Source organism: Odontesthes bonariensis, chromosome 16 (genome assembly GCF_027942865.1).
Source record: "Odontesthes bonariensis isolate fOdoBon6 chromosome 16, fOdoBon6.hap1, whole genome shotgun sequence".
Classification (NCBI taxonomy): domain Eukaryota; kingdom Metazoa; phylum Chordata; class Actinopteri; order Atheriniformes; family Atherinopsidae; genus Odontesthes; species Odontesthes bonariensis.
Window position 1 is genome coordinate 13,261,761 of NC_134521.1, and position 24,725 is coordinate 13,286,485.

At 37.9% G+C, this 24,725-nt stretch overlaps 1 protein-coding gene across 2 annotated transcripts in view; it reads left to right on the forward strand.

Annotated features, from left to right (window-relative positions):
- Positions 1–24,725, forward strand: part of LOC142401059 (roundabout homolog 1-like) — an 86,584-nt gene that overhangs the window by 6,430 nt on the left and 55,429 nt on the right. Inside the window, exons 3-4 of one of the 2 annotated variants that reach the window (XM_075486294.1) lie at positions 418–510; positions 21,256–21,582. In XM_075486294.1, the coding sequence (XP_075342409.1) occupies positions 418–510; positions 21,256–21,582 (420 nt within the window). Of the gene's footprint in view, positions 1–417; positions 511–3,852; positions 4,385–21,255; positions 21,583–24,725 lie in introns of those variants that run through there. The other variant, XM_075486295.1, reaches the window with a different exon arrangement.

Consider the following 24,725-nt stretch of genomic DNA (forward strand, 5'->3'; position numbering starts at 1 on the left):
TCGTTAACTGTAAAACACATTGTGAATCAATGGCGCCATCTTGTGTTTCATTTTTAAACAACACCCTTGAAGTCATGCCATTTGACAGCCATTGAATAAATTATGTAAATCACTGGAACCTTTAAGCTGCCACTATACTGTCCTCTTGTACCTAAAAGCATGAAGCTGCAAAACCCTTGAATTTACAGTGAAATGTTTAAAAAACAGGACATGCTAAGGGATGATGCATCCACCATAGCTCAGGTGTAAGTCAAAAAGAATGTTGTTTGACTATGACCATTCTGTTTTGATTCACTTTCTCAGAGGGCAACATTGACATGTTCACGCACTCACTCTATTTTTTTTGACTCCACAAATTTGGGATGTGTGTACACGGGATGTATTTTTAAGCCAGTATTCTTGTTGTCATACAAACAGATGCAGAAAAAAACAGAGAAAACCGTGAGGTCATCACCCAACCACCTGGATCAGAAAGAGAATTTGATCAAGACAACAGCCTTGGATACAAAGGTACTGGAAAGGCCTACATTAACGCTGAATGCAATACACTGTGATCTGGTCACAGCAGTGTACAAAATAAAGATGTTAATCCAGTAGTAGATGTCTTGAATTAAAGGTTTAGTGTTTTACATGTTTGTTATGATAAAGAATACTCGTGCATCTCAAGTTAGCACATTCAGTGTTGACTTTCTTTAGTTTCTTCTTTCTAGTATCAGGTTGGATCCTTCAGAAATGCAATAATTCTTATGTGGCGCTGATTCATCAAGGTCATCATACAGTTATTAAAGTTTTTTTACAGCACCTTAATTATGTAAATGTACCATTCAACAACATCACATAGTTTCTGTCTCGGATCATTATCTGTTCTCTGAGAAGGCAACAGGGGGAACTCATTATTATGAGACACTACTACTAATAGCTTTGTGACATGGTGCATCATCCCGGTAGAAGATGGTACACTGTGGTCATACAGCAGGGTACAACGTGTTATGATACTAAAGATGCTCCCCTACACATTCAGCTTAAACCAATTTTCACCATTCTTCTCTGATTTGTGCCATTAACAAGATTGGAAGGGGAAAAAAGTCAAGTCAAGTAAAGGGTAATCTGAAATAAGTCATGACAAACCCAGCTGTCAGTGTGAAGGTGCTGCAGGATATCCTAATTTTCTATTTGTCCTTTGAAGGAAACAGTGTTGAACCCAGAATCTTATTCATTATTTTGAACATCTTTATCCTATCATATTCATCTCCCCTAAACAGAGGAAATATCAAATTAATATACTTGTCTATCTTTCTACTTTTCTATATTTTCTATTTCTCGATCTTGGAACCGATTATGGAGCTTCAACTGGTTTCCATTTCGCTCTAAAAACCAAAGCCTTTACTTCATCTTTAAAATCTATGATGCCCAGTAGGGAGGGAAAGATGACACTGAGATTGTACAATCTGAAAACATGTCCGAGTGTTAATGACCAACGTGACTATCCAGGTTGACCAATTTGGGGGAGATGGAGAAAAACAGAAGGTATTGCACTGGTTTCTCTGCCTGTGCAGGAGATGTTGGCTCACATTTTGCTACACAAGAAATGAAAAAGCCGACAGAGCCGTCAGATGCAGGAACAAGAGTGAAGCATGGAAATCAGCATGGAAAATGTAATGGAAAAAGTAGTGTTAAAAGGGCAGCTAATAGCAGAGATGCGTTTCATATTCAGCTCCATGTGGTTCAAACAACCCCCTTTCTCCAGCATCCTGGTGTCAGGTATGGGGGGGGATTATTTTAATAACCATGCAGTATTTTTCTAAATAAAGATCAACTGAGGCCAAGTGTGAGGAGATTCCAAATGATTTCATGAATATTTTTCATAAATAAATACATATATATATATATATATATATATTTTTTTTTTTTCAGATTTGGCTTAGTTCTTTTTGGAGATATTTCACTCCTGGATGAGAACCAATTGGATAGCTAATCTGGAAATATATAAATATAAATAGCTCCAATTGCTTGGCACCGTCTCCTTGAAATCATTGCCATTTTATTTGCTATGTTGCCTTGAAGATGTGCATGCCTTTGTGTCCATTTTTCATCATATGTTCTGGGAAATGTTGAAGTTGTAGTTTCATATTTGAATTGTAAAAAAACAAAAAGAAAGAAAATAACAGATTCCTTATCGGTTTGTGTACATTGGATCTGCTATTACATTGAGGTTTGTTCCTAACCTTACTGTGATGGAAGGCAAAAATAATTGTGCCATTATTGCAAAACCAAAATCCTATTGTCCTCTGGAGCGCAATTGTACTCATGTAGTCACTGTTACTCAGCCAAACTAGCTACCAGGGCCATGTAGTGAGGATGATGTTTAGTTGCAAGAATTGAAAGAAAATGTGTACAAAGAGACCCCATTGGGAAAATGGAGAAGGAAAGCAGTGGTAATGTGCAGCAAATAATCATGGCACAACTGTTCTAATGTTTTGGTTCTATTATGCTGCTGGAAACAGCATGCACAGAGTATAAAAAAAATAGAGAAAATTTTTTGAAAAGGCCTAATAGAGTGGAAGAGGTATTTGAACCCCCCCAAAAGAGCTCACATGTTTTATAAAGGCAAACAGGGGTTCAGGGGACACTGTAATGAACCATATTTAATTGATTGTTTACTTCCTGTGATGCCTTGGCTTGCAAAGCTGACTGCATTCAGGGGAAGATACTGAGTAATTAACTACATTAATAACATTTTTCTGTGTGTCTAAATGTGACTAGACGTCCAGAATCATCCCTTCTCACTGAGATTGATAGGCGAAAGGCATTTCAAATGCAAGGAATTTATCATTACTCTTTCGTATCAGTTTGTGGAAATTACTTGAAGTTGGTGTATCTGTTTAGTGTCAAGCAGTTGCCTGTTTAAGTTTGGGGCTTTGGAGATCTTATTGCTGATTGGGTTGTGTTAGAGCGCGTGGAAATGTGACTTTTAATGTTGAATATGATTTTTAATACTTAATCCAAACCTTTACAAACATGAGACATGAAGAGAAATCCTTCATGTCTGGTGCCAGAGTATGGATGCCACCCTGTAGCCAGCAGAGGGAGCGCTGAACTGCAACAGACAACAAAGATACTTTTGAGGTTCATTGAGAAAAATGCTGAAAGAAGGCGACTTAGTTTACAGAGTGATTCGTTATCAGTTTAAGTCGTTGAGCTGGTCTAAAAAAAATCCGTGATTGTAAACACAGAGTGACATTAGGAAGCACCATGCTGCTAAAGTTCTGATGAAGACGCATCATGGTAATGGAGGAACACTACTTTTTTTGTGATACCTGAGCTCGACACTTTGGTTCTAATAAAGACGCAGCGCACGTCTCTCTGGATAGCACGCGCATAAGATGATAAATCATTCATCAAGGTCACACTATGTTTCACTTTCAACAGTAGGCACACTTTGAAATATTAAGTAAGTTGTAGTTATAGAATCTGAATATCATTGAAGGCTCTCTTTGAGATAACCTACTCGATAGCCAAATGATGGACACTGAGAACAAATGGTTTAATTGGCGTCTAATTTATATTCTACAGCATGCTTCATGACAATATAGGAAGTTTCTCTTACAGCTTGTTGTCGAGGCAATTTGCCATGTTTGCTATCCAATCTATTTGAGCTATTTTATTATTTAACCCACATTTACTGGGCTTATTTGGAGCCTCATTTAAAAAAAAAAAAAAAAAGGATTCGCTTTCAGAAAAGCTTACTGGAGCCTTTCGCTGTCAATGTATCCTTATGTGGTTAAATGGTGCCTGACCCGCAGGAATCTCTTCAGCACAACAGAAAAGCCTCTGACTGGGAAGGAAAACCAAACCAGCTCTGAGCGCAGAGACGCACGGCGCCTCATCCAACCAGCGCCAGCCCCGCGAAACCGGGGTAACACTGCACACTTAAACCATTAAGGTGTGTGCAACTGAACGCTTCTCTTTCTTTATATCGTCGCGCTCTCCTGAAGTGGAAATACATCTCATCACCGATGAATTCCGAGAAGTTATCAGCGTTTGGAAAAGAGGTGTTCGACAATGGGAGCGGAGAAAATCCATGTGTTGTTGAGTGGAGTAGCCCGCAACGATGTCTCTGACTGATTTGAACTTTGATTCAAACAGATATTCAGTCTTCGAGTAGAAGTTCTGAAGAGTATTACCTGTGCAATTTGTGGAGTTCAAGAACTCTCCTCCATCCTGATAACCGGCTCTGCTGTAGAGGTCGCAGACTTATTTAGATGAAAAAGGCAAACTAGAAAACACAGTCTGACTGGATTAAGACCGTTTCCAGCTGCTCCAGAGATGCCTGCCTGTTTCACGGGAATTTACTTTGTACTGGCTCTTCTACGGATTTGTTCAGGTACGAGTCGTTTATTCCATAACCTTTATATTTTTTACTCATGTTTTAGGGACGGGAAGTTTCCGAATATTAGTCGTGGCGCTTCACATACTGAAATGCACACGACAATTATAAAACAAAGAGAAAAGTGAAACAGGATGGTGAATTATTAGTCTTAACGCCGTTTAGGAATTTCGGTACCACGGGTACCAGTACCAGTGTGTGGCCCTTGACCCAGCCCTTGACAGCTGCTTGCTGCCTTGCTGAGAATGATCCATCTTGCTACAGTCAAACCCTGCTGTTACAATTCTAGTGATTACTTTTGAAGCAGTGCTTTGGAAAAGAAAATAAAAAAAAAAATCTGCCTAATTAGTCAACTATGAGTGTGCTAAAATAAAACGTGTGGAAACATTTTGATAAAATTCATGGCTTGATGATATAATTCGTGGCTTTAAATTCGCAGTTTACCGCTCGCTGGGAAAGCAGCCATCATTTAACATCATTCTTATTGGGAGGAATCCAAGACAAATACAGAGAAAACGCCTTGGATTACACACATGACCTCAGATCCGATAGGGTTTTTAGTTGTCCAAGGTTGTTAGACATAAAAACGCATGCATGCCTACTCACTCAAATTGAATGGGTAGGTGTGTCCAAACTTCTGAATTGCATTGTACATGTTTCTTTCTTTTCAAGAAAAATGTCTGGCATTTAAAATTGTATGTGTCCGACAGTGAATGATGGCTTTAAATACTGTGAGCCTTTCTTACCTTGGCAGCACAGAGGGATATTTGTCTCATGTAATAGCTGGATAAAACCTTCTTCAGATTACATGTGAAAACACATTCTAAAGCTCGGGTGTGACATCATTTAATACTGGTGTATTATGAAAAGATTGATTTCAGAAGACTCTTTCCAAACCAGGCATAATGTACCAATTGCTCTTCTTTGATTCTTTTGGTATCCACTCAAGAGAGCTGAAGAGTGCTCACGGAAGTTATGAGTTCAAGTTATTAAAATGGGTTCTTAACAATGAATAAGTCATTTTGCTCAGAAACTTTCAACACAGGCTCCTGTTTCCCATGACAGTAAACTGGAAGCAGAGTTCAAAGTTAACCATTTTTTATGATTAACTTCTACAACATTGGCATACAGCTAACTCATTTACCTGAATCCCACATATTAAGAATATTTGATAGATTTCTGGACCACACAAAATGATTTTAGGTCAAATGACTCGAGCAGTGGGCCACACTTTTGCCATATGCTCACTGATTAAGTGGAGAAAGATTTTTAAAGTGAGCAATATAGATAAAAAAAAATGGTTGGGATGGTTGCCGCAGGCTTATGGTCCTGTCCTCTAATGTGATCCCAAACAAATAGCAATAGAAATAATTTTATGATTTGTTTTTCTTTTTTGTTTCTCTCGTTGTAAATATACACATACACATCAGTATTTATGATACTAACACTTTAAGATTAATATTTAAAATGTGAAGCTCCTCATGCTGTGGTGTTTCATGACTTCATCATGCAGAGAAACCTGGAAATCTACTCAGTTGAGAGTTTAGTCCAAATAATAAACCTGTCAGTGGCAATTGGATGATATGTAGTAATCTAAAGGATAGTCGTTAAAAGCATATGCCAGTGTCAAGATTGCTTTTGCCCCTTCAACCTCCAGAGTTTAATTATGCATCCCCAGAGTAGTATCTTGTGTCTTGCTTTGCCATTTTGCATGCACTGTTTTACAGCCTGCAAATACTGCCTGGAAAAAAAGGACTAAAGCAAATATAGGAATGGCATGCAGTCAGATTTGTGTAGTGTACTGAGGTATCATGAGAATGAAAGCTGTTTATTTCAGTTGTACTGTGTATATGAAATGCACAAGAGTTGAATATCAGCAGTATCTAAAGAGTCCCTGTGCAGAACATGAGTTTCAATTTACTGTCATGTAACTGAGTAAAACAGCATCATCCCTACCAACTGAAATTCCATGAAATAAGTACAGGATCATCATATATCTAAACTAATTGTTCTAGCTCAGTTAATAGGCCAAGCAATCTAATTAGATAAGCAATAGGTTACCAAAGTCCTCTGAGGCTTGGTTTACCTCCTTATCAATGCGTTATCAGTGGAAAGGAAGGTGCAAGAGAAACCAACAGAGCACAGCCTAATTCCATCACTGGTGTGTGCAGCAACCCTCTGGGGAACATTTTAACAGAGACATCTGGCATGTCTGCTGGATTCGGATGTACACAGGTCAAGGTTCACATGTACTTACTCATGCTGTTTTGGAGACCAACACCCATGACTGCATGCGGTTGACTGTTGTGACTTAAAACACTGCGCAGCACTTGCCACAGAATGATGGACCTCAAGTAACGTGGGCTTGATGGGGAGAAGCTGGCATGTTGTGTCTAACTCTAAGTTAACAAAGCTCCCTGTGGTCTGTGTGATGGTGACAGTGATGAGCTAGTTCCGACTACTAATGAGGACTTGGCTGACAGGACAACTTTGAACACCAGTTACTCTTTTTGTTCGATGAAATTGTTAAAAATCCTTCTGTTCTCTCATGGAAATAGTCTCTGGACACCCGCTTCTTTGGAAAGCTTCTCCAAAAATCTTGTTTATTCTTTGCATGTGGGATTTTCCACATTTATGCCACTGCATCTAAAGAAATGTGTGCTGGGTGCCAAATTGTTAGTGTATTCTGATCCACTTTTATTTTTAGCTTTGAATTGGTCTAAAGTTTTAAATGCTTAATGTTTTTCTGAGCAGTCTTTGGGAAATACAAGACCTGATTATAGGTTTTTGTCTGCAGAAACAGTGTGAACCTTGAATGATGCTTTGACTGTCATTCAAAACATCCGTACAATGAGACTTTGTCATGACTGGGCCATGCTAAATTGATGCAGTATGAAACAAGTCTTTGCTCATGAGAAACTTTGCCTGGTAGGAACAGTTGAAGCAGAATAACTACAATTGCAGCTTGTCCTCTGAAACCCCTGCAGATGTTGCAGGAATTGTTTTGTTCTGCATGAATGTGCATGAATGCATATGTAATGGTGTTAGCGTAAGCTTGTTTTTAATGAGTGTTTTCAGATTGTCTGCTGAAAGCTGTGATTCATGATTGCTTCTCTTGTTTACTCACTGGTTTCCTCTGGAGCTGTGAGTGTGGTTGCTAACCTAAGGAGACTTAAGTTACTGGGAGCTTTGACAAGTGCCTGCGGGCCTGGAGTTCACAGGTCATCACATTTTCACAAAGGCACGCACACAAATGCACAAGCACGCACGCACGTAAGCCTCATGTACACGCACAAGTCTTCATTACGAGTGGGATCGATCGCTGTCTGCCTGAACCACAGAGGTAGCAGGCTCCTTGCCTGAATGACTCTCTCGACTCATTTTTAGTATCGAAGCATCACTCTTTGGCTCATTTGTTTAAACTTCTGTTATTTAGACTGACAAATCTTGGGAAGCTGCTCCCAGTTTTCATACAAAAACTGTCAAGAGAGCCCTAAATTGTGAAGCAATAGCTTTGCTCATCTGGACAGAAGAACTTCTAAGCTTAGAAACTCTCATGGGTTTGTGGTTTTCTCTGGGTTGTTTGTACTCATTTTGCCTTGGTTTCCTGTTCTGAGGTCGGTGTCCATCTGCGTCTATTTGCTGAGGCACTTGGGATAATTACTTCTGTGAATAAATTGGCTCTCTGTTGTCTTGAGGTTTTATAAGTAATACTGACATTCTGCACTTCAAGTATGTGGTAAAAATATGGAAATGCATGTTGTGCTATATTTTCAAGACTAGCTAAGGGATGCTGATTTTTATAGAGAAACCACAACACTAAACAAAGTGCTGCATAGCTTGAACCTATTCAGTTCAATTCACTTCAGTTTTATTGATCGAGCACTAATTCATAACAAACGTCTTTCTATGCTAGTGGTGGCTGAAGTTCTGCCGTGTTTGGAATACCTTTAAAAGGGATGCTGTACTCAGCAAGGATTTGGGTTTTAGGGTGATTGGTAGAATTATTATTTTCAAAAGATGACTCTAAAGGTCACAGTATTATGACCTCAGAGTTGTTTCTTCAGCTTACCTCTATGAGTCATGTCCTCTCCAGTCAGACGGCTAATAATCAATTGAATCAATATGGTTTTTGATTGATCTTGTGCAGTGTTTATGCATTCATGCTCAGACATGTGGAAAATAGATGTTTTCTCACACTAGCTCTGACTGTTAAACCTAAGATTAGCTAAAATAAGAACAAAGAATGCCAGCATGTTGTGAGAGAGCACATTATCCCTTTGCCATTTCCACAATCCTTCTCATCTTTCTCCTTCATTTGTCTCCTGTCATTACTGACAGGGTTCAAAGCACTCACTGCTGCTTAAAGAACTGTTTCCCATCAAAGCATGTCTCACAGAAGAGCCCAAAACATGCATAAATTGCTTTAATTAGCACATCTATTATTAGATAGCATTTGAAATGCTGCGTTGTTAGAACGATTAACCTGTGCTAAGGCAAGAGGGTCTGTGAAGCATTATTAATGTTAATAGTAGCAAAACACAATCTCTATTGTACCTGGAATACTTTGACACACTCCTACTAACACTGTACTTGAAATTCTCTGCTCAATAAATAAATATGCCAGTTAACCAACTGAGCAGTAGGTTTTACATAGTATCATGCTCATTGCAGTAAGACTGTATGAGGAATGTGCTGTAAAAGAGAGAGGTCAAGTCAAGTGTTTTCTTATTCCAAAGATAATAAAACATAATAAAATCTGTCAAACATGCACTCAAAGAGCAGTTAAGAGGAGCCTCTCCTCAGGTTGGATATTTTTCCAACACCGTCATAATAACAGATGGCACGTTTATCATAGATATATGGATGCAGGTTGCTGTTTGTTAAGTGAGTGACACTTACTTGAAATTTAGTAATTGAAATAAATTCTGACAGCCTTGATCAGAAGATCCAAATGCACCTCTTCTGTTGGCATCTTTGCATATCTTAAATAATTTAGGAGACCAGGTTGATCACAAGGCCAGGATAAGCACCATGCCGTCAGGACCGAATGACCTTGTTATTACAGAGTGGGCCATATAAAATTACCTTTATTAGGCAGAGTTTGACATTGGAATGCAGTCTCTCAAAGCATCTTGAGGATTTTGACAGTAAGTCTCATGAGCTTGTTATCGAGCATGAGGAAGATATGTACCCTATGCAGGACTCACCGTGTATGGAATGTTGAAAACACACCATGTATAAGAATTAAAGGTAGATGTTGCAGTATTGCAGTTTTTAATGGTTTTGATTCTTTTTTTTAACTGTTACTGTTGATTCTGGCTGTCCCTCCGTGGTTAGATTCTTAATGTTTTTCTTTTCTCATTTAACAGTTCCATTAACAGTTCCAAAATCAATTGCTGGTGTGGTAGATACAGGATTATACTTAACTTTAGAGATTTTTCTTGAACTTGATATATGAAAAAAAAAAGAATGTTAAAGTTCGATCATTCAGAGTCCATTCAGCTTCATTCTAGATGTCTAGCCCGATACTAAAGTTTGAACAAGGATCACATGATAGAAATAATAAGTACTTGCTGGAAGGAGGATGATTTTCTGGAATCTATATATAAAAAAAATCTCTTCTATTTTTGTTTTTTGTATGCCAATGTAGTCAGTTGCCTAAGCCATGCTTTTTCACATCTCACCTTCCAACACAAATGAAGGATTTGTGAGGACTTTTTCCCAACAGTTACTGAGAATCTTTGACATATTCATCATTTGCTGATTTTACTAAGGAGTTTGTTTTGTTGAAAAGTAACACTGAATGATTTATGGTAAATAAATGATAAAGAAAGAACTTGGATCTTTACCCTCTTAAACTGAATTCTCTTTTCGGCTGTACTGTGTGAGATAATTAGTGTGGCATGATGACAGGTTTTGAAATTATGCACCATGTTAGTGAGATAAGTAAGAAACAAACTGTGGACACGATCAACATCAAGGTGTTGGCAAGAGGGGAGCACTGGAGGGACATCTGCAGGCTTTAGTTGTTGTGTTGTAAAATGCAGTAATTCATTCATGCTCTGAATTGGTATGAAAACTGACAGTAAATGAAACCTTAGTCAGTCATTGCTCTCATCTTGAGTTTGAGTTGTCTGTGATTTTCCACTGCAAGAGGAACTAACTGAACAGATTAAAGCTTTACTACCAATCAACAGAAGTACCTGCAGTGGTTCACTCACTTCAAAAAGCTGGTTTATTGTTGTTTGAAAGATGGAAAGACTGCATTCATATCAACAGTCAAACAGAGCCTATTTTCCACAAGAAGAGCGTCACATCTCAAGGTTTTCAACACACAAAGAAGCAGCTTACCTAATGAATAATATAGAAGCATACAAAAACTGTTGGGCCCATAAACGCTAATCATATTGCAAACAGTCTGGGCTTTATGGAATTTTAGGAGTGCCACAAAAAGAGAGTAAAGGCTCAAGGCATGTACCTTACGTCAGTGAAAAACCACAGAGCCCGTGGCAACATGTGTGATCAACAGCACCACAAATGGAGCCAAAGAAAAAGATGTTCATACAGATCAGATAAATTCTCCCATTCCAGTCATATGACCATATTTAATCACCTGAACATCTGTAAAAAAAAATAAAAGCTTATTAAGTGGTCAGCTGTTTATTTCTTTCTTTGCTTTTCGTAGAAAAGAAGAAAAAGGCCCAGCTATAAAACCAACTGAAAAGTAATTTACTATGAATACGATGACACGAGAGTTTGACATAAGCAGTTTTGCTGTAAAGAAATCAGTAAATGTTCTATCAGAAACAGCTGTATTGTAACTCTAATCAGGTGTTATTGGAAGAATAACATCAAAAGATGTTGCTCATTGTTGCACTACTTTTGAAAATGAAGCTTTTCGCTATACGTATTAGTCTGATTTTTGCTAGTCTAATTAATTAAAAAAAATTATACTTAAATTTGTGGTTTTGAAATGCTAATTTAAGTGCATCAAGTCTGTATTTTCAATCAGTGTAGCAAAGTGTCAGTCACACATTTCTTTTTTAAACACAATGCAACCATAAGATTTAAAACCGTTTCGAGAAATGAAATGTTTGAATGCAAATTCTGCAGTACTTTGCAAATATACAAAGTACTAGCACATCTGTGTATAAATTTAGTTAAAAAAAGTTAATCGCCACACTTTGGTTGTATTTGTGTAGACCTACCCAAGTGAAAACAAAAGTATATTTTTAGATCAAATAAAGTGTAAAAAGTACTGGTGTGGATGAGGTACAACTACAGGTCAGGCATCCACCACATCAGTCAACCTCCAAATACAGTCTTCTTCACCTATTAAGCCTGGTAAACATTAATCTTGTGATCCTTTTTTCATGAGACTGTTGGCTAGTTCTATATGGAATTGTTTTTTGTGTCCATTATATGTATGAATATTTAAGGGGTTTGTTATCTCTGGTCAAATTAGTTGTTTCTTTTCAGTGTTAGCTAATCTGCTGGGTCTAACTTTATGTGAAATAGACAAAGATGAGATCAGATTGATATTTTCTCTATATCTTAGGTAGAAAGCCAATAAGAATATTTTCTAAATTATGGAAATATAATATTTTCCATGTAGATTGGGATTAATATCAGATGTGTTTAGCAGGTTTTTTACCCACTTTCCTGTAACTGGGCAAAGCTAAGAGAGGCTAACTTAGACTTAAGAGAGGCTGTGAAACTGTCACAAACCTTATTCTATTGATTTGTGTTTTGGGGACACCGAATTCTGTCTTTTTTCGCCCTTGCAGACACAAAAGCAATTGCAGAAAGAAATACAGTCTGCAAAGCTTTTTTTATTTTCCCAGCAAAAAAGGTCAGAGGAGTTTGTTGTTGGAGCTGCAGTACACCTGGCTGTCCAGTTGGAGATCCAAGTTCATCTGTCATCCACATCTATCTCTCATCTAGCCCAATATTTTGTACATTTAGAAATTAGGAGCTACAAGGTTAGGTTTAGCCATCAGAAACAAATTGGTTAGGTTCAGACATTGAAATGACATGATTGAATATAATGGCTTGTGTTAAAACAGACACCTCTTTAGGCTTACCAGGTGATGAATACCATACTCTAAAAATACATTAAACATCCAAATGAAAAAACATTACCTGGAAAGTTTATGATTTTTTCTGCATTCTTTCTTTTTTTATTTATCTTTTTATAAAATGTAAACTGAAGTATTAACTCTTTGCTCTGTATTTTTACCCCTACTCTAACCAATTTGCATGCCACTTTAATGGTAAATTGGCCTGCGGTTATGCTTGCCAGAAGATCGCATCGTTACTTCCACTTCATCACATAGTGATACTTGATGAGGAACATGCAGCGTTTTGAAAGTCTGTATTTTACACCAAACCATGATTAAGTATTTTGGTTTTTCTAATTATTGTGCAGGACAAAACACGAGGCTGTGCACATTGTCGGCTGGTAAATATTGCTGAAAAATGATGAGATTATTGTGTAAGTATCCATGTTGTGGAAGAAGAAAATAACATACATGAAATGGGACATTGCTGAACAGATTTTATATATCAGTTTTGTGCTCAGGGCTCAGTCTCGATCAGCTCACACTCTGCCAGTAAGTTCACATCTGGGCTTCCACTACCTGGGGCACAGTTAGGACCAAAATAAATTTAGGTCATGCAGATATTAAATGTACATGGTACATGTAATGACACAGCATCGGGCTATAATATAGTAATTCATAATTGATTGAGTTACTTTAGCATGTGAGAAATGTGTGAAATAACATTTTTCTAACTTACATGCCGCAAAGAAAATAGAGCAAACATGATAATATAGTAATGATCAAACATCCAGTGCATTATGTACTCAGTTTACTTGATTATACTAACACTATAGACTACATTGCACTTTAAATGATGTGGAGATAGGGCCTAAAACTGTCAGTCAAATTGTGATTTACATTTTCTTTGCTATATCGAACCGTGTCAGATCAGTGCATGCAACAGCAACCCTTTGTGGATGTATTTCTTCAGAAAAACAAACTCTGTAAAAGTGATTGTCTGTTTTTTTTTTTATTGGAAGATTTACTCCCAAGCTCTGCCTGAGTGATAATCAATGTCCTATACAGCCACTTTTCTTCCCACTGAACATGTAATGGAGTGAGAACAAACCTCTAAGAAGGGCTGCTGGTCTTTGCATGCGGTTGTGTTTCTCATCACAAATGCAAGAGGTGAGCTAATGATTCTCATCCACCTCAGCTCACCTTTGCTCACTGAATTGAAGAAAAATACAGCTTAATGTGCAATCAGAATGTGGAAAACATTATGGCTGGAAATATGCCAAGGATACTTTGCCAGCAATGCAGCTCACTGCGATGTGTGCATGGTTGAATTAAGAACATGTCTCACAATTTAGAAAACATAATAATCTTAGATTAGTACAAATTGCAGTAATATCACCCAAAGGATGCAATGTTTGGCCCTCCCTGTGTGCCATAGGCAGCCTGATGGATTTACTCTCCATTTAAAGTGTCCTGGTGACCTACTTGGCTCAGATGTTTATCGCGCACCAGCAATGTTCTGGTTCGAGAATGCCCTGGGGACCTAATTGCTTGTTACCTTTCCAGTGAGCATTTAACAGATGGCAACCAAACAAAAAGTTTTTTTCATATCCTATGCTACAGTACAGTAAAACGGTATTTGAAAAGAAACACATGACAGATAGATAGATAAATGGATATAGATATAAATATAAACACAAAGGAGTTTCAGAGAGTCTTTTAGTGGCAGAAATGTAAAAAAAGAAGATTCGGATTTGGTCAACAGATAAAGCTTAAAAACTTGATTAAAATTAGCGACTTAAAGCCAGTAGAGTTTGGTATTTAATGTTAAAATATGATTCATAAATATTATTTAAAAATAAATCAATTATAGAACACTTGTTAGTCTGCATCAAGTAAAATCAATTTTTGGTAAGCTTGTAAGCTTATTGCCCCTGCTTACATTTTCACACAGCTCATATCTTGCCCTGAACATCTGGGTGCTGCAGTTGGGAGGTGTTATCATGTCCATGACCTTGGCTCGCCTCCCCAGAGACTGCCTCACTCTGCTGCAGTGTGCTGTTGGAAGGGCGGCGGAAGAGACAAACTTTGATTTACAGTATAGTAAACTAGAGTTGTTCATAACAGCCCTATGATTTAAACCACATGTGCAAAAGCAATTTGAAATTAAAAATATAAGTATATAGTATAAATAGGCACCTTCTCCTGGCCACACACAGACACAGAAACACACTCACATTCCTTCCTCCACATTCTTGGGTGAATGACAGTGTTCATCTGTTCCACTTAATTGTAGTTTATACAGCCTGAGAAGGAATGTCTGGTATTTATTGGCTCTTTGTGTTTTACTTTACAAATGAATAAGTGTGTGAGATTGGAGTGCGTTTCTACAGGAAATGAGCAACAGAAACGATTATCATTTTTGGGACATTTTCACTTGCAATCAGTTAGCTAGCTTACACTGACTGCAAAAACCAAGAATAGACATAGAATTTGTACCAACACTATCTGCATATTTAAATGACACGAGAAACAAATATTTTAGTTTTAGTCAGACCAAAGCTGGACTTCTAAAAATGTATATTGTTATTTACAGGTTAGTCTAACCAAAGAAAGCTGAAAGCTGGACTAACACACCCAGACAAGGCAGTTAGGAATCAAATCTCACCTACATGTATACATTCAACTGACTCAAATGGGCCTAGGAGCTCTGCACATGCTACAAAATGTCATCATTTGCAACAGCAAATCTTAGGTTTACTTTTGTTAAACAGATAAAAGCAGGGTTACTGTGACTGAAACAAATCTCATTAAGACAAATTGCTTTGGCTTGAATTTGATTACATTTCTTTGTATGCTTGTGACAATTTATTGGGAAGCTTTCACAGTTTTAATAAACAGGTCCCTGCTATGTCTTATAGCCTGTTTTGATATAGAGCTTCATATATATGTATATATATTTAGATCTATACACACATAGATCTATCTATATATATATTTTTGTATTTTCTAATTATTTTCCCCAAATCTTAAAACTATCTCAGTAGTGTCTCAGAGTTTATTTACTTACAAGTAATTTTTTTCCCCTTCAGAGCAACACTTTGATGTAGTTGTGGTTATTTATTTCTTTGTGTTTCTTGTTATAGCTGTCTCTCAAATGCTCTGTAAGTCTCAAAATATATCTTGTTTAATTATCTTCTCTTGCTGTCCACCATGGATTGCTGTCTCTTCAAATGTGATGTAATTTAAACTAGAGAGCCTTTTGGAAATCTCTGTATTGCTATTAAAAGTATGTACTTTGATCCACGATCAAGCCCATGGGTCACAAAGAAGACTAAATTACTTTTACTGACTGAGACACAGGGTTTGCCTTAACAAGACAGATCTGTTCCATTTATTGCACATTCTTAAGCCTCTCACAAAATCCGCCTGCCTTCATTAGCTGTTCCTGACTCCAGCTCCTGAAAAAATGGCATACACGAGAAATCCTGACATACTTTAGGCGGAGATTTGCTATAACTGTGGCTCTGGTCATCTTGGTGACAGAATCACTAAGTAAGCTGTTTGTTTCAGTTAGCTTACTGCAGCATCAAAGGATGACACTATGTCTGCAGCATACAGTAATTGCCACCAACTGCTTTTCTGTTGCTTTCTTGTTCGCACAAACCACAAAGAGAAAATTATGCACATTCTTTGGGAATTGCATCTTGAGATTTTTGACCTTGGGCATGAATCTGAGTTGGAAACTCTAACCCAAGTTTCCAACTGATGAGTTAAAACTGTGTGCCTGTGTGCCCATCACAGAGCAAGCTCATTCGGTCGTGATATTTGATATTCTTACAGAATATAACCTTGGTTTGAGTCCAAGCGGTTATAGTGGCCCCATGTCAGCACTCTTTCTAGATAGCATTGTACTGTAAATGACACTGGGGTGGGCTGATACAAGACCACCAACACTGAGGTGAATCGCATTTACATTGTGCTTCTACAATTTCTGGGGTCAGCTTATTTTAAAGCACCCTCCTTCCTCCTTTATTACCTCTTTTTTTCCACTGTGTCTCCTCGTATAGTTTAGCAGCCATTGCCTTCTTTTCTGCCCTCTATATTCACAATTTGGAAACTCTACACTTAAGGATTTGCTGTCATTTTACAGTGGATTTACATCAGTATCTCATATTTCATCATATTTATAAGTTAGCTATTAATTTACAAGCAAGGCAGGAAAATTCAGAGCTAACACAATCAGTCGACTAATAACAATAAACAACTGTAATTCATCAGTGTAATACAGTATTTTTTTCCCATCCACACTCACACAAGGGGTTGCTGGATTGGTAACAATTCCCATTGGTGTTCTGGTCTCAAAGAAGTGAGACAGACATAACAGTAAGATCAGTAAGATAACTCAGTATGATTAATTAGAAATGCACTAGTTACATTTGTTTAGAGTAGGCAGACTTTGTAATTCTTTATGAATAAACTTTAAAATAATAGTACATCAACCTGATTGATATAATACAGCAATAAAATGGAAAAATAGATTGCAGGAAATACTGACATTGGTTACAGCGAAACTCTTTACAGTGAAATTTCTCATTCCAACGTCTTTGGGCTTTTTTGAAATTGTATTTCTGGGCATTTCATTTGATTCTTACATGAATGCAAGAGACACACAATTATAGAGAAAATGGACTCAACTCCTTTTTCAGTGTTTGAGACAAAACTGCACATAAATCTTCATAAGACAACAGGGCTGCCTCAGGAATGACTGAAAGGAAAAAAATGTGAGTGCGCAGGTGCTACAAACAACCTTTGGTGCGTGTGTATGTACTCCATTGTGCACCTGTGTACATGTTTTTACATACTGATTTTATGCTGGCTGCTGGCCCTTTGCAGATAAAGCCTGGTCTTTTGGGGACCACTTGTGGTGGGCTGATACTGCCTCTCTGTAATGCCAGGGAGCTTAGGGAGTTGCATGGACCCCCCGGGCATCAGCCCAACACAATTAGGAACAAGGAAAGCAGCATGTGTGCTGTAAACAGGGACTAAAGGCCACATTGCCTGTCTTGTTTGTATTATTCTTATACCTGTTTGGACGTCCAGACAGTGTGTAAAATTGGATTTGTCTTATATATTTGCAATTTGTTTATTTTGTTTATTTTAATTTTCTTTTGTCTTTACTGCTTACTAATGAATTAATAAGGCCTCTGCACAAAAATGATTTGGTTTGGGTCAGGAAAGGATTATGATTTGATGTGAAATAACGTTGACCTTGTCTCTTTGTTTTTGGATTTCTAGTAAAACATTTTTGGCAGTGAATTAGCTTTACTTCCTATCTTATTCCGTAAGACTTTGTTGTTTTTTGCATTCTGTTTAATTTTGCTTCCTGTCTTTGCTTCACACGTGGATTCTGTTACTGACCACCACATCTGTGTCATCTTAGTCGATACTCTCCTTCATATTCATACAGTCTAGAGTTTTCTTTGTTCCCTGCTGGATCTCTCGATCGCATCTTTCCCTTTGTTTCATGCATTATTTCATGTTTTGTTTATACCTGTTCTTGCCGTCCATGCCCTTGAATTATTTGGGAATGCGGAATTCCTGCCTCGCAGTGTCCTTGGTTTGTAGTTTTAGATTTTCTCATTAAAGCAACCTTTAGTCCTCCACCAATTCCTAATTTGTATTTGGGCCCACATCTCACAATATGCACACGCACTATGATATGCATATTTTTTTTTTTACAAAGTTTCAAACGTGGGAGTAACACAAACTCTTTTGCAATGACATCATGTTAGATTAGGATGGCAGCACACTTTAAACTAGAATATGTCTGTGGCTGATGGGAACATCATTGAATTATTCCAAAGCTGGATTTTATGGCACAAATACATTTCTGAAGACCAGACAGAGGATTTCATATGTCAATGTTGTTTTTTTCATTTACAGTGTCTCATGGGGGAGGTTCCAACTGCTGAAACAAAAGATAAACAGTTTATGAGGGCATGTGTTTGTGTGGTAATTATATCATCAAAGTGGATTATTGTTAATTCAGGGTAATTGCATAGCAATAATAATGCACCACACCTAATTCCCTTTTGAATAGCACTTTAAATTTCATGGAGGGATTATCTAATAGAGTTCATTGGGGCTCTTTGTTGTTATACAGTTTGTATTTCAGTGATGTGTTGTAGGCATATGGCTGGGTTGACAATAAGGAAGATGTGTCACCTTTTCTGCACAGTTTTTCTCTTCAAGGGCCTCATCTTCGCACAGAAATGTTGACATAACTTGTGGTTCTTTTAAACGTGGATGGTTATTTTTCTTCTGGCAACTAGGTAGCATTAAAAATGTCTAAAAATAATTTGAAGAAGAAATTGAGTGGTCAGTGTGCCACTTGTTTTTATTTAGTCATGATGCCCAAGGTTATTCCTCCATATTCTATGTAGTTAATCCCTATCACTGTACTGAAAAACATGTCCCATGATGTTCCCATCAGCCACAGACATACTCTGGTTTATGGTAAATGCCAACGTGTGCCGCCATCCTACTCTAAGATGATGTCATTGAAAGCATTATCCTTACTAAACATTAATGTAGTCACATTGTCATTGACAGCATATAATAATCAGTGTTGTCCTCAGATCACTGCTAAAGACTCACAGGGCAGCCCCACAGCAGTAATCCACTGCCAATGTCCATTGGTGGAGATCAAAATTTAATGGGAAAGAAAAAAACAATCTTAAATAAATCCCAAAGCCCAAATAAATCAAAGTTAAAGTATATGCACAATCAAACACGACTGTGGACAAAACTGCCGTGATGGTCTCTTGTTAATACACGCATTTCCAAAACTTATGCCTGAAAGATTTGATTTGAATAGGAGTCTGCAAATCAGGTGTCATTGTCACAGACCCCAGCTTACAGTTAAAGTTAAGTTACAGTTAGAAATCTGCTGTAGACTAAATGATTCATTAATGAAATATCAACTTTGGTCAAACTTTGCATTCATTAGCATTCTTTAGAATGAGCTTTTACATTCATTAGAGTGAGCTTTTAGCTGGATCAATAACTTGACAACACTTAATAAAAAAGTAGAGAAGGGAGTGAATGGTAAACAAAAAAACAATTAAGTAAGATTCACGCTGTGGGAGTGCTCATGTCAGTGCCCATGCCACCATCCATTTAATATATAACTTTTGGTTGCAAAAACATACAAATGCCAGTATATCATTCACTTTTTAATGATACGCTCCCATATATCTATTGTTCATGACTTTTGGTGTTAATTAGGGGATTTTTCCTGTAATATTTTCTTTCATAAGCTTTTGGAAAATATACTAAATTTAGATTTGTGAAAATACCTAAAACTCTACCACTGTACAATCCTATTTCACTTTATGAGGTGCTACCCCACACATTGTGTTATAACAGGTAATTTCTTGGTTACAGCAAATATGTTGGAGCATATCATTCTCTAACATGGTGGTGATTATCTTTATTACGAAGCCATTGGCCCTTTACAGGGAGACCTGTTGAAGGCTGTGAAAGCTAGTGTTTGAAACTCTGTGAAAGCAATAAAGAAACGATGTTGGTAGATAGCAGTGTTAGGACAGATATTAAAGCCACGTGTTCTCCACCATCTCTGTCCTCTCCAAATGGTTTGATTTTAGCAGTTTCTGGCACTATTACGATTGCAAGGGATCTGATCTAGAATCCTCCCCATATTTAAAAAAAAAAAAAAAAAGGAGAAATACTGTAGGGAAGAAAAGGAACGAGAGCAAATGATGGTTTGTTTGTGTGGACAAGAATGGAAGTGGTGTTTTCTGTGAGCTTGGCTGTGTTAGGGAGCTGGAAAGGGATGAATGGAATGTTAGATGAAACAAGGCATTGGAGTTGTGTACCTGGAACTCATTAGGGAGGTTTTCTTTGTCCTCGGCCTCACTGGGACTCATTCTTACACAGTTTGTTTCAGAGGAGTAGCTTGATTGACGTCTCAGTGGTGCATCATGGATCAGAGGTGATTTTGTGGTTGTTTGTGTTAGTGTGGTTAGAGTTATCGATTTCTATTCCACATCTTATTAAAGTTTGTGGTGAAATTGGCTTCAAATGGTAAAGGTGTATCAAATGATAGAGATACACATACAGAGGAGAGTTGCTGCCCTGTTCATAATGAGCAAGATACAACACCCAGAGCTACGAGGCTGGTGGGGAAAATACCACAGTACAACATGTAGAGTTAATATTATATTTTCCATTTGTTTCTCTGGCTATTCATAAAGCAAAAAATGGGGATGTAACTGTATACCTTCCTTACATGTACCATTTCTGTATTTAAGTCTATGAAAGGAAAAAAAAACACAATTTAGTGTAACTTTAGATAATACTATAATCCCATTATAATTCATTCTTGCAGTTCCGAAGCTGCATATTTCTATGTCACAAATACATTTTTGAATGACAGATATGTTTGGAAAGATAATAATTCCAGAGGATTTCACATGTCAAAACTGTGAATTTCCATTGCCTCACAGGTTTCCAGCGGCTGCAACAAAATATACACAGTTTATGAGGGCCTGTGTTTTTGTGGTAATTACATCATTAAAGTGGACTATTGTTGATTCAGGGTACTTGCTCAGCAATGGATAATATAATAATAATAATAATTTGAATGGAACTTTTAATCTCCTAGAGGAAGTATCTTACATAGATGTACATATCCACAGATACTGTATGTACAGTAGGCATTTTGCAGGTTTGTCAATAATGAGAATGCATGACCATTTGTGCACTTATTTTCCTTTCCAGGGTCTCGTCTTCGCCAGGAAGACTTCCCTCCCCGCATTGTGGAGCACCCCTCTGACCTCATCGTGTCCAAAGGGGAGCCAGCCACTCTCAACTGTAAGGCAGAGGGCCGTCCAACCCCGACCGTGGAATGGTACAAAGATGGAGAGCGTGTCGAGACAGACCGTGACAATCCTCGCTCCCATCGTATGCTCCTCCCCAGTGGATCCCTCTTCTTTTTACGCATCATCCACGGACGACGAAGCAAGCCAGACGATGGCAGCTATGTGTGCGTGGCACGAAACTATCTGGGCCAGGCGATCAGTCACAATGCGTCCCTGGAAGTAGCCAGTAAGTTCTGCTTTGTATGTTGGTGTGTTTATGTTGATTATCATGTTACCACTGATGCGACACACACCAACTCCAACAGGGTGTAGGCACCAGAAACTACATATAAACCATGATAGGTAATTCGTAAATCCAGCTTTTGTTTCCACCTTTTGTTCCAAAATTGGTATTTTTTTTTTTTTTATGGTTAAGAGACAGGTGGAGATTCCCTGTCAGACATGCAACAGCTGTGTCTGCTTCAGTCCTGAGGTTTTAACAATGGGCGAGTGTGTTGGAACAGGTGACAGTTTTGCTGAAGTGTCAAGTATGGGATGTTGCTAGTTAAACAACCTTTCGCTGCAGAATGTCAGAAATCCATCAGGTTGCATGCAGCAACAAAGCATACATTTGTATGTGTGTTTGTGTGTGTGTGTGTGTGTGTATGTTCACTAGAGTGATGGAATGAAGCCTGTGTAGAGGGCAAAGAGCAAAGGTCAGGTCTAACAACCATCAAAATAAGGTAAGTGCAGATGGTGTGTGAATCCCCAGGGAGCACAGGTTTTGCAAATCCAAAAACACGGAGATTAGTCTGGATAATAACATGTGTAAAAACAGCACTGATTGAAGGAGGTGTTGGTGACAAGGGTTAACAACCACAGCCATGACCTCACCCACTCCGCTCAGCTGTGTCAGCCTGCAGTGCCCTACCCAGTATCAAGCTCCTATGCTTGGATCAAGGTTTTGGAATAATAATGCCCCTCCAGTATAACTTTTACCTTTTGAATTATAATGAAGGAGATGGTCAGATGGTATCATGGTAATGCTAGATCAGCACTCCGACCAGAAGAAGCTAAGCCCTCCAGGGAAAGAGTTTATTACTTGTAGTTTGCTGAATTTACTGCCAGGTTTTAAGGTCGAGGAGGAACACAAAGAAGACTTGTTGAAGCTGCCTGGATGAATTATGTTTCCTTCCTTCATCCTTCAGAGGTCACACAGATTCATGGGTGACCCTGGGGCTAGATGGTAAAACAGAACAGCCTTTGGCGAATGCTGCTGAGGTGAAGAGAACTGAGGAGCTGGGGAGCAGTTAAAGGAGGACTTACCTTAATTGTGGGTAGCTGTATCCAACCTTTTTTTTCATCTTGTTAATGGTATGATCATTTTATCTAGTGTTGTAATTACTTACCCGCTCTGGTTATCATCTGGTACCAAAGAACTGTTGAATAATTTGCTTTGACAAATAACCCATCCATACATTGTGAAATCAACATCAGGTTACATTCATGTTATTCATCACTCAAAAATCACACAGGCAAATTATGCGATGATGTTCTAGGAATAAAGCAGTGATAGCATCTTTTTTCATTTTTCTGCAAGACACAGTCTTACACAGTCACATTATTATGATAAGCCTATGCATACTTCATGCCACAATAAGTACACTATTCCATATGGATTTTCAGTCTTGGGGTATTCTGTTAAAGCAACAGTATTCTGTCATTCAGGCAGAGGTTAATTTTAAGTTACTAGTTCTCACTGTTTCATTCAAACATATCAGCGACAGTGATGGAGAGGTCCACGGCACATGAATGGTATTTTTGCAATGTTTGACTTTGCATCAAGTGAGGTATAACACATGAGGTCAAACCCTTCACACTACATGCAGTTTTGTAATGACAATTTGTGTTAGCCTGACAAGCAAGCTGTGGTTGTGTAAAACATACAAACCAGATGGGAAAGGTTTAAAATATTACTTTCTATATGTTTGCTGCAACCTTAAATGTGGGCCAAAAGGCAATCGAGTACATTTGTTGTACTTTTTTGTCTGTATTTATTTCAGTCAGGTGAAGCAATTAATTATTGGATGAACAAACAAACAAACAGACCAATATATAAATAAACAAATAAAATATTGAAGAGGAGAGTTAGGACAGTAGTTTTAATCATTTCTGTACTATCCATGTAATTACCAAATCAACAGGCTTCCTCTGAGGAGAAATTCCTTGTCTAGATCAAGTCTCACATCGACTTGTGTATTCTCATCCATTAATGTTATGTGGTGCTGAAAATGACATCTTAATGTTGATGGTAAGACTTGAAAAGATTGATAATCCAACTTTTATGGTGAAGTAACCACAGTGCTCACTCGGAGATGAAGGCGACATGTTCACAACTGGACATGTTTACTCATAATTATATGTCTGTTAAATCCCACTGCAAAAACTATAAAGCATTGGCCATTCATGATTATGTTTATCATCATTGCATTGTATCGTGTACTTGCAGTACAGATGGCAGTGTTTGCCCGATAGTCTGTCAAGTGGTAGGTCCACTATTTTCATCAAATACATCCTACAGTCTACATGCATCCTACATTTTATGGTGATCTCCTGACCTTTGCACCATAAGCCATCTTTTATCATGGCAGCGCTTAAGGCTCAAATATGTGACTACGCAGTGATATTGCATTTGTTAAACATGCGCCCACAATCTCTGATGGAGTTCAACTAACAGCCTACACATGCGTTACCATTTCATGAATTTAACCCATGAAAGTGACAACATTTGTTCGTGGGCAAATGTACCCGCTTTTAGATGAGGGCCGTGAACTTTTTGATCAGTTTAATGCTGTCGCTTATGAACATAAATGTATAAAACAAACTACATTTACATTCACCGCGGCTGTAATTTGTGTTTGCTTTTAACTTGACTGTTACCATTCAAATTGAAATACCAGTTTACTTCATTGTAAGAATAGATTATGTCAAATTATATGTAATGAAATGGCTGAGAAACATGGTTGTGTCAGAAAAGTTGCCAGAATACTATTGCAAAACCAATTCTGCCCAATTATGATCTATATTATTATGAATTAATATTGACTGTATCATGCATTTTCTCATAAGAAGTGTATTACGCAGTTTTATAGCTTGTTTATTTAAAAAAAATCTCATTAAACACAGTTTACGAAGCACCACTTGCTGTGCAGTGAAGGTATAATGGTCATAGTTTATTGAGGGTATTTTCTATGCTTTGCACCTCTTCCTAAAAATAAACACTGACAGGTCGCAATGCATTTACATGATTGGTAGTCATGAATGACTTGTCAGCTTAAATAACGGGATGAGTTCATCGAGTCAGCTACCCATGACGGGGAGACGCAGCAG